General features: G+C 37.4%; 1 protein-coding gene across 2 annotated transcripts; it reads right to left on the reverse strand.

Annotated features, from left to right (window-relative positions):
- Positions 1–3196: 3196 nt before the first annotated feature.
- On the reverse strand, positions 3197–7404 carry LOC112466319 (sphingomyelin phosphodiesterase 4). 2 transcript variants are annotated; one of them, XM_025034374.1, is made up of 14 exons: positions 7207–7404; positions 6577–6876; positions 6373–6475; positions 6057–6288; positions 5744–5957; positions 5509–5621; positions 5272–5430; positions 5016–5187; positions 4747–4932; positions 4451–4669; positions 4272–4364; positions 4030–4206; positions 3742–3971; positions 3197–3657 (listed from the first exon to the last, which is right to left on the reverse strand). In XM_025034374.1, the coding sequence occupies exons 1-14, from the start codon at positions 7231–7233 to the stop codon at positions 3516–3518; spliced, it is 2367 nt and encodes a 788-aa protein (XP_024890142.1). In that variant the 5' UTR covers positions 7234–7404; the 3' UTR covers positions 3197–3515. The 2 variants fall into 2 exon arrangements, with proteins under 2 accessions (XP_024890142.1, XP_024890141.1); XM_025034373.1 differs by having other exon boundaries at positions 5266–5430; positions 7207–7403.
- Positions 7405–10665: the final 3261 nt, after the last annotated feature.

The raw sequence follows: 10665 nt of genomic DNA on the forward strand, positions 1-10665 counted from the left end.
TGTTAAAGTGGAGAACATTTTGCTTCTGCATCCCCTCGATCCGTTCACGCGAGAGTACAACTCGCGGTCATTCGTCAGGGGATTATTTATTGATGACTAATCTCGTGCAAAAAAAGGGATGCGGCCGCGCGCTCGAGAAAGCAGCGGACGGAAGTCGCGGCTCGGCGAGGCAGGCTTTAACGAATGGTGAACGAGTCCATTCGTGGTAATTCGTACGTACTCATTGTCCGTAACTGGCGCATAACGGAGCGGTTGACATTGCATAAAGGATCTCTATAATTGCGCGGCGCGCGAACGAGCGCCGAGCGGCCGGGGCTCTCGGATACGAGCGCGCCGCGCGCCGGCGATCTCGATTTAAATCGAAAATGGGTCGTGTTCGTGTTACACCGACCATGTAAACACACCCTGGAACATACCACCGGGTATCTAATGGTTTAATACGACTAATGCATCGCGCCGGAAGGTGGGCTTAAATCCAGTGCCGTGCCTTTGACTGTCGGATCCACATCGGCAAATGTCGATGTACGCTGCGGGAAAAGTCAGATGAAATAAGAATATATGTAGTATTCGGTGAAAAAATAAAATAATAGATTTCGGCTTAAAGTTAAAAAAGCTCTTTGGCATGATTTTCCTTTCATTAGTTTTTGTAAATGCTTTCGCGCGACATTTCGATGTTTCTTCTGATGCTATTTCAGATTGAGAATAAATAGAAAAATTATCCTACACAATGATTAAATGCCAGAATCTATAAGTCTGCTTGCATATATTTAATATGCACTTATCATAATCAATTTAAAGAATATAATCTATTTTATACGATATTTATATATGTAATGTATAACATTAAGAAAAATAAATTATTCCTTTTTCATCCCGTTTAAAAATTTATAAAAAGGCACGCGTAAGCTTATCTCGTGGATGGATTGATGTAAGAAGATAATTTACTATCGCTAATGTTAATAAAATCACTGCAATTATCATATGGAGTACCATTTTAACTCTTATATCGTCAGAAGAGAACGATCGAAATTTGTACAACCAACCTTGACCTTCGAGATAATTATTTTCGGGGGTTCCACGAGATTATATACCATTTTACTTAATATTCTTACGCCCGCGGGCATTAATAACACGCGCGCGCGAGAACGGTTGATGATTCCCAACATCACAAACGACGCTAAATACATCTGGATATTGCTTCGCTGCGAATCGAATCAAGGACCGAGATAATGAAGAAAAAAGCGAGCTTTAAAGAATCGCGTAAAGCAAAAGCGTGCTCGAATTTGTGGGCGCGCGCCGAATTTATGTGCGGTTCGTAAAAATGCGCGTCGAGATTTTAACGAGGCGCGCGACCGGCGCGAGGAGCGTGCGGCGCGTAACGCGAGCCTTATTTACTCGCGGAAGTAATAAAAGACCGGCCGTTTTTCTTCATCGCGGTAACAACAGGGAGCAGAAGGCGAGGAGGCGCGACGCGACGCGCAACGGGGTCGCGAAGGCGTGCGCGGAAAGCGCGGCGCGACGCGCGATATTTAACGGGATCCAATTAAAAAAGCCCGCCCCCCGTCCGCGCGGGTGTCGTGCGACTCGCTGACTTCGCCGGTGTGCTTTACTTTTATTACAAGCCGCGCGCGCGTGACGCAAAACTTAATAAATTAATACACCACACGCTACCCTCCGCCCTCCTCTCCTTTAAAGTAATGATTACGCTTCTCCGCGAGCGTGGGCGGCAGACAAATATTTACAAACAGAAATAATCACGATCGCATTTGACACCGTTACACGCGAGGAAGGCTAATCAGGCGAATGGGATCGGTGGATATTCATTTAAATAGAAAATTAAGTCTCTTTCCTCGTTTCGAAAATGGCGATCTGCAGGCTTTCATTTTTGTGCGAAGATCGGTCTCTTGTCGGTCTTTCCCTTCTGTTTCCATCATGAGCGAGAGACGCGTCAAAAGAGATTTTGTGTTTTCAAGATTTAATTATTTGTATTTATATTTCGCGAACTTTAAAGGGTCGAGGATCGTTCGAAAATTTCTTTTATATACAAACGTCTCCAGTCTTGGATTTTACTGTAAAATGTTTGCAAGAGCTTTTAAAATTTCACATTAAAGAAAAAATTCGTGCTTTTTTATATTAAAAATTAACGATGTAAATTAACGCAGCAAGTCAGCGATTGACTGAAATTAGTATATATAAGTTAAAATCTATGAAAATGTTTCTTTGCTACATATTGTTTATAATTCATATTTTATAATCCAGGTTTTCTCATTTGGGTATCCAGGGATTGCAGTTATTAAACAAACGTGTATGTAATTTAAAGCTTTTAAATGTAAGACGTTTAAAACCTTTGTATTTGAAAGCTTTAAATTCAAATTTTATTCTAAATATATAATCTCCTCCTCGCCTTCGTAAAACTACTCAAAGAATAGGGATCGGAAGACGTTTGGTACTTTCGCTAAAAACTAAAAAACACGTTTAGTGAGTATCCGGATATTGACTTAAGGGTTAATCCTCTTTGCGGGCGCTCGATGCCTCATCGATCGACGATGTAAGTTTCCGAATTCAATTTGTCTAATGAGCGCGAGCTCATTTTTCCGTTGTGCGCATCACGTTGATTAAGCTTCGTGCTGGCGTTGGAGAAGTGGATCGCGACGTTGATCGTTCTCGCGCTTCTACTATCCCCGATACACACAGGTAACACACAGGGCGATGAATCAATAATTGTTAATGTTATTGCATGTGCACTAAAGTATCGGGGTGATCGTAGACTGTGCTAACACGGGTTCGTACGCATCGCGTAGCTTACCGCTTATCGCGAATTGCACGATGGATATAAGTAATTAAGCTTAATCTACATTATAATTAAACTTCCCTTTTCACGAGAAAGAGGGAATCTAATTAATTTCACCTGTAATACTGGTAATAATTTTTGTACGTAATCAATGATATATATATATATATATATATATATATACCTATATATATTTTTTTTACTCCTTACACGTTTTAAAAATAGTCCCAGTTTAAAAATTTTAAACTTTTGAATATCAAGAGTCTCGCGCCAAGTACACGCGAAGCGAGACCGCACCGTGACTCTTTTACGCGAACGCACGAGTTACGAATACTCGAGATTTTGAGATCTCAATACAAGTAATACGCAAGTTTTTAATTAAATTATAAAAGATAAGAATGTATACACAAGTGAGTGATATATTCACTTTTCACACAAACAATTTAGAAAATAGTTCAACGAATTAATTTGTAGAGTCATTTTCAAAGGCGAAGGTCTTCGATTATAAATAATTACAATGTAAATACAAATTTCATGCAATTACTTAACGCAATTACTTAAAGTAATGGTTTGCAAACAGAAATGTTATCGATAGTATATTTTCTATCGTTTAATATACTTACAAATATATATGTATCCAAAATTGTTATTCATTGTTCACAAAAAACGTTTCATCCAAAATTGCTTACAGTAATGCAATTCATTATCTTAAAATACGAAAGTATCATCGACTAATGGAAGATGTACTCGCGCTTGGTCTGAAAATACTTGCGCCAGATGGAAAATAGTGTTGCAACGTTGCACGTATAACTATGTACATAATCCACATAAAAAATATAAATCCCAGGAACATGAAAGGACCATAACTGCAACAAAAAAACTCTAAATGTAATACGAGACTTGTCGCAGATACTTCCCAACAGATCATAAAAAATCACGGAATTACATACTTGGTGAGCCATGCGATCAATATACCAAATGATATACTCATGAGGAAGGTGTAATTGGCTAAAGATCGTAAACTTAATCGAGGCGGCAATCGTTCCTCGGAGCCACTGGTAAATCCGTTTGACGTTCGTTTGGGTAATTTTACAATAGTGGTAGGTGGGGCAATCAGTTGCCGACAAATACTACCAAGGAAGCTTCGTCTGCTGTACAGTGCGATTATCTCGTGTCGATACTGCAAATAAATGGCAAGTTATCGAAATAAAGAACAGCTTCGTGATTATACACAATACCTTGAGATTGATGTAACAGCATAGCTTGTAAAGGTGTCGAACGAGAAAAGCGCACTCGTTCGTTCGTACCGGCTGTAGCTCTGGATCGCCCATGTATTCGATATATCGACACGTCTGTCTACCCTCTTGCAACGGCACGAAAGTACCCGGTCTGCTCGAGTCGAAGCTGGACTCCATCTAAAAATCGCGTCTTTTAAATCGGTCGAAGAATTTTAATATAAACCTATTTCAATAATTCGCACTTGCGACTGATGACAGAAAGAAGTCGACAGAATGCTATCGTGATATTCTTGATCCGCCACTATAGCAACTTGCGGAATGTCTTCGAGCTGTATCTGCAACAATCACGATTGTGCGTGTTACTCAAAATAAGTGACGATAGATACGCGATTCGTTATCGATGTAAAAGAAATTCAATCACTTGAAATATATCTATCAACTGCTGTTGAGCGGTAGCCAAAAGCACCGGAACGCGTCGTCGTTCCTCTATGCTGATATCATCCGAGGAGTATTCCTCGCAGCTAAAGAATTCCCAGAGAGAAAGTAGAAAGCACTTTCCCCTTCTTCTGTTTTCCAGAGCCTCAACTAGGCTAGTCGCCGTTAAATGAGCTTGTTTAATATTGCTCAGAAACCATACGACCTGGAATGCAAGGTAATCGTTCGTTAATAAAGCTAGCAATTGATAGACACTTAAAAATCTACAGAATAAAAAAATACCTGCAGGTTGATAGCTGTCGAAAACATAGGGACGTATTGATAGGTCGGACCTTCCAGTTCAACAATCTGTTGCCTAACGATCGATGTCCACTGATTTGTAGTTATTCGACCTTTACTTAAGCCTGCGTCATCCATACAACTCTCCACTTCACATATCATTTTTGCCAAGTATGGTTGTGAAAATACCTATATAAATATAAGTATAAAATATACACAAGCACATCTTTGAATATAAAATAGTATATTCAACCGTAGGAAAATGCACGTACTTTTGTAACTCTGAATAACATTAATGCATTCTTAGGTGCTACTAGGTCAGTTCTCATAAATCGCGGAAGCAACTGCTGGAACACAACCGTATACGCCAACAGATTATTAGCAACGAAAGAAATCCATCTACCAGGATCATGAATCTTGCCTCTTTCTTCTTCCTCTGCTTTACTGAAAATGTTGAAAATACGGAAAATATTAGCCAAGACAATGACAATATTTTGGCATTAACGATAACACAATACATACGCATACCCTTCCTTAGTATATGATACTCCCGGTACATATCTCCATGGTTGAATAAAGCTCAGCCAAGCTTCCAGTATCAATCTAAACGAGCTGTCTAGAGGCCAATGATATATTGCCTTCCTCAAAAACGTATATATTTTTCCTTGAACCGAAGGAAGAATTATTCTAACAAATAAAACAAAAAAAAAATGTTTAGAGCAATGGCGACAGAGTTATAAAATTTGTAAAATATCATCTCAATACCTCTTCAATTCGTCCATTGCGCTCTTGTCGCCCGTAGCGCTATTCGTAAACTCGTGCAGAGTCTTTATGAACGCTCTCACAAGGCGTATGTGTTCTCCGGAATGTATACTGTGCTGAAATTAGAAGTTACAATCAAATACGTTTGAAACGATGACAGTTATTCCTGCCCCACAAAATTATTCACATCTTTCCATATAACACACATTGCTTCTTTGATTGCATACAGAAAACTTACTCGTCGCGGTATCGAAGACAGATAGGATGTACTTAATTGCGCGTCCTCTGTATACTCCAACCAAAAATCGAGAAAGACTTGTACTACAGTCTCGCTTCGCCAGACTTGCGGTAAACACTGTTGCTGCTGCGGCGCGCCTGATCCAGGACTCATCGATCCCGATGTTAATATAGATGCTCGCAGAAGTCTCAGAGTTTGTAATTTCTGACAATCTCTGTTTAAAATATTTGAAATATGTATATGAATAGAGCGCATTTGCCACTTAAATTTACGCGTCCTACGTCTCATTATAACACACCAAATGTCTCCGTACCTTCGGAATTCTGGGGACTGAGTCAATTTTCTTGGCGGCGTTTTCTTCACATATGGTCCAATCACTGGTAGAACCGCGGAATTATCTCTCGGAAGAAAATGATACAGATAACAATGCGCTAACTGAACGTAAACTGTTTCCCAATTCATCCACACATTTTCTTGCTGTTGAAGTCGTAACCAGGGATTGGTTAAATGATACGCAAAATGAAATATGTAGTACTCAAAGGGATATGTGTTTGTGTTAAGAAATATTCAGTGTTAATAAATCATATGATAAATAATATAGTAGTTATGTAATATTTAGTAAAGGATACTCATAGATAAAGCTGAAGGAACACGTGTCCCTTGATCATCTCTTATTTTATCGAGATAAAATGGTGATATCATAGCTTCCTCCAACATGGAACGTATTTTCGACTGGAATGAAAAACATTACGATATACATCATTACCGATAGCTGAAAGATAGAAAATATAAAACAATACATTGATGCGCATAAAGTTAATTCTTATACGCACCGGTAGATAGGACACTGGAAAGTTATACTTGAGATAACAGTCTGGAAGTAGTTTATAACATAAAGAAAACATTGGTCCTTGAGGACTAAGAAAGTGACACAGCATCTCATATTCGTGTGGATTTTTCTTGAGGGTAATATTGTGCAAGCCCCACCCGATATTGTCTACTATTCCGAATAAGGAGTCTATCAGCAGGGGAAAAACTAGCTGCAGCTCAGTGGTGCTCGATTCGTCTATCAATACGGACAGATCTCTGCATCGCTCCACCAACGGTTCGTTTAAATATCTCTGAGCTCTGATCTGGAAAATTGATGAACGTAACGGCTATAAAGATATGACGTAAACTCTAAAAGTATAAAATATATGTTACAACTAACAGTAACATTACTGTATTTATTTTGCAACGTGTATCGCGTATACTTTTAATTCAACGACTTTCAACAGGCGAAGATACAAATGCCAAAGTATCGTAAGCATAAATTTTTCTTTGGTAATCAAGGTACGCCTAAAGTTACATTTGATAACGAATAATGTTTATATTTAAATCTCGATGTTACTCCACATTGTTTACATTGTTAGGTATCACATGAAACATTTGCATTTTACAAAATGTGAATTAGTAATACATACTGTAGCAACATCGGTGGAAGATGCCATGGTTTCGAGCTGGATAGAATTATAAAAAACAGCAACTAAAGGATAATAGTCAATATTTGTGTGGTGCTCCTATCGAACCTCACGCCGGTTAGACGAGGTTAGACTACCTGGCCATTCCACAGACATATACGTCTATGGGCCACTCGCTTGACTCGCTCTCAGAATGGCGTGTGGTGTGAAAGGAATGTGTATATGTGTATATGCATGTGTATATGTGTATATGCATATCTGGATTAGGGCATATCGTATATCAATGTGTGTGTGTGTGTGTGTGCGTGCGCGCGCGCGCGCACACGTGCGTGCGGTGCGTGTATGGATGTATGATTTCTTTGCATTGTGATTGGTTAGGGATTCTAGTATTCTTGTCGCAAGCTTATTCGAAAAATTCGTGCATCAACGCCATCTCAGAGAATATTAAACGAGGTTTATACGAAACATTTTGAGATCCCTAGACGCACACGCACTTAATAACGTCTGCATTTAAAATGAAATAGATATCCTACATATATTAGAGCATAAGAAAGAAGGAAAGAGATAAAAATACAAAAAAGTCCTGCTGCAAAAAACAAGCATTTGCTTCAGGAATCCTCAAAGTCTAATACAGTTGCGTGCGCACGCACGCACACATGCGAATTATGTACATATGTCCCAAATCCCAATATTAATTTGTTTAGCATTTAAATATTGTATTATGATTAGTTAAACAAAAACTTGAATTAATAAATTTGAAAATTCTGATTGCCTATCACGCTTATAGCGATTTATGCTATCTTAAAAAATTATTTTTGTACTAAAAGAACACTGTACGTACGTAAGTCTATTAATCAAACATTATTTGTATTACAAATCATCAATATTATTCGTACAGGATCATAATGTCTGATTAAAGGAAAAAAAATAAAAAGACGTCAAACACTTACATTTATTAAAAATATATATTGTACGAAAAGATATTGTATATTTTAATAAACAAAATTAATTTCAAAAATAATTTGGTATAAAAGATATCAAAATTTTGTGCTTAAATTTTAAATCTTGAATTTTGGACTTTGTGCTCGTAAAACAATAAATTTTGTTAAAATTTAATTCCTTAATTAATATTACAGGTATTTGAAAAATGTCCTTTTGTTAAAAATTGATTTCATTATTCTCTATATTTTACAAAAATATTAAGGAGCTACCGAAGGAAGGAATGGAGAGCAAGGTGAAAGAAAAGTAGAGATTCGACAATATTATTTCAATATATTGAATTTTATTACAAAATTCTTTTATTTAGGCTACAACATGTAATATAATTGCGTTTGGTCTAGACCCTTATCAAAAGAAAAAGCTAAACTGCACCATGTTTACTATTGTCTTAACGAGCCACTTCGCTAATTTACGCCTCGAGGAAAGACCTATATGGGCAAAGAGAAGTAAACCACGCGTCGACGCTTCCAAAATTTGTATGCAAATTTTACAAAAAAAAAATTCGTGCTTCTGTCGCATTTCATATCGCTCAATTATACGACAGCTAGCAACCGTTTCGTATAGTAATATGTTTGAAATATTTATTTATATATAAATATTAGAGAAATATCTCGTTAAATGCATACAACGCTGCGCACAAAAAATATAGATTTAGAAAATCTGTATGATATCTCTGATTTAAATGCACGCGTTTCAGTATCCATACTCAGAAAGATATTCTGCATCGACGATCTTTACCAAGTCTTCAGTCACTGAACAATATCGCTTTAGAACACAAAGAACGATTTAGCGCATTAACGATATCGATGGATTTCTTTGGAATTAAGAAATTTAATACATCTTTCTCAACTCTCAGATTAATTTTCTCAAGTTAAAAATACAGAGCGCTAATGCGCTAAATCATTCAAATGTCATTAAATGATCATCCTAATAATTGATTCACATATTGCAGCGGCTTGTCGTCGAGAGAAGGATCTCGCTGAATGTACAACTTCCCGATGTGAATCAAATATACATTCCTACGACTATCCCCCCCTCAACGTATAAGATCGCAGGTAAATCGCTCCTGCCGATTGCACGTTAAAGAAAGAAAGGAAGAAAGCGGTCGCTTTCATAATAGAGCTCCTCGAGGCGCAGCCTAAGAACCGGCGGCCCCAAAGACATGCTGTGCCTAAAGAAGAAGACGATAAGTCATTGTACATCGAAACTGCGCACAATCGATATACATCGTAATAGGTGTAAAAATAATAAAATTAGTGGTAGTAAACCCCTCTATTACATTATACGGCATGTAGAGTCTGTGTACATGTCTTGTGGGTGTTTCATACGTGTATATATAATATGTGTATAACCGTTCGATTCGGTTGCAAAACGTTCAACGTAGTAAAGGAAACTCTCCCAAGCAAGCTAATCCTAAGATAATGTAATATCCTTTTCTTGTTTATCCATATAGCTTCTATTTATATTAGGTATGCATGTACGTGTGATAACTAAACAGATACATGATCTCTCTTCTTCTCTCGTCGCATGCGGCCACTAGCGGCCTTTAACTTCAAAGAGCAGGAGGCTGTCATGATCATCCATAAATATCGAAAAACTCAAACTTACACCTCGCGAAACGCGAAGCCAGTATCGTGATCACCAGCCACCAGTGTAATTGCGTCTGTCCTGAGAACACATCCCTATTACGATTTCCTTCCTACACTCCTGGAGGGTTGATTGACCGATATTCATATCTGACACTTGGCGCTAATATGATTACTCGCGTGATATAAAGGGCGAAAGAATATTTCACGGAATCAAATGAATTTCGGCTAGTTGTGTATCTTCTTTTGTTAGATTAAAAAAAAATGAGTTAATTGACATTAAAATCAAAAGGCTAACGTTAGTCAAATCAATCCAGAAAGAGAAATCTTTTTAAAATACTCTTCGGACATTTATACCGGCCGATTGTTCTATCCACGTCCCGTTCACTCCGGTGAATATAAATTTTTACGTTGGACGAAATTCAGACACAGGTAGACTATATACAATGACACTCAATGTGTAGGTACTTGATAGATAATTAAAAAAGAAACTTTAGGTAGTGTTCGAATGAGACAGCTTTGTCCTAGAAATCACGCATCATATGCACGGGTAATATAGGCTAATTTTAAATCAAAATTACTTTAAAAAATTATGATTATCTTATATAATTATCAAATAATTCATATGTAATAATAAATAATTTTTATATATTTATATTTTTTTTTGTTTACAAAACGCACGGTGTACCTACTATAAAAAAATTTGCACAAGTTTGAATAAATCAAAATCATATAAATATAGGATTATGTAAATAATTGCATGCTATGGTGTAACAAAAACTTCCTCATGCATCGCCAATTACGCTAACTGCTGGTTTTGTTAAAATCCATTCTGTTTATTTTTCACATAGGATACACTTAAAGCAGCCTCCTGTTC

The sequence above is a fragment of the Temnothorax curvispinosus genome, unplaced genomic scaffold, assembly GCF_003070985.1.
Source record: "Temnothorax curvispinosus isolate PA1 unplaced genomic scaffold, ASM307098v1 QBEX01016033.1, whole genome shotgun sequence".
Taxonomy (NCBI): domain Eukaryota; kingdom Metazoa; phylum Arthropoda; class Insecta; order Hymenoptera; family Formicidae; genus Temnothorax; species Temnothorax curvispinosus.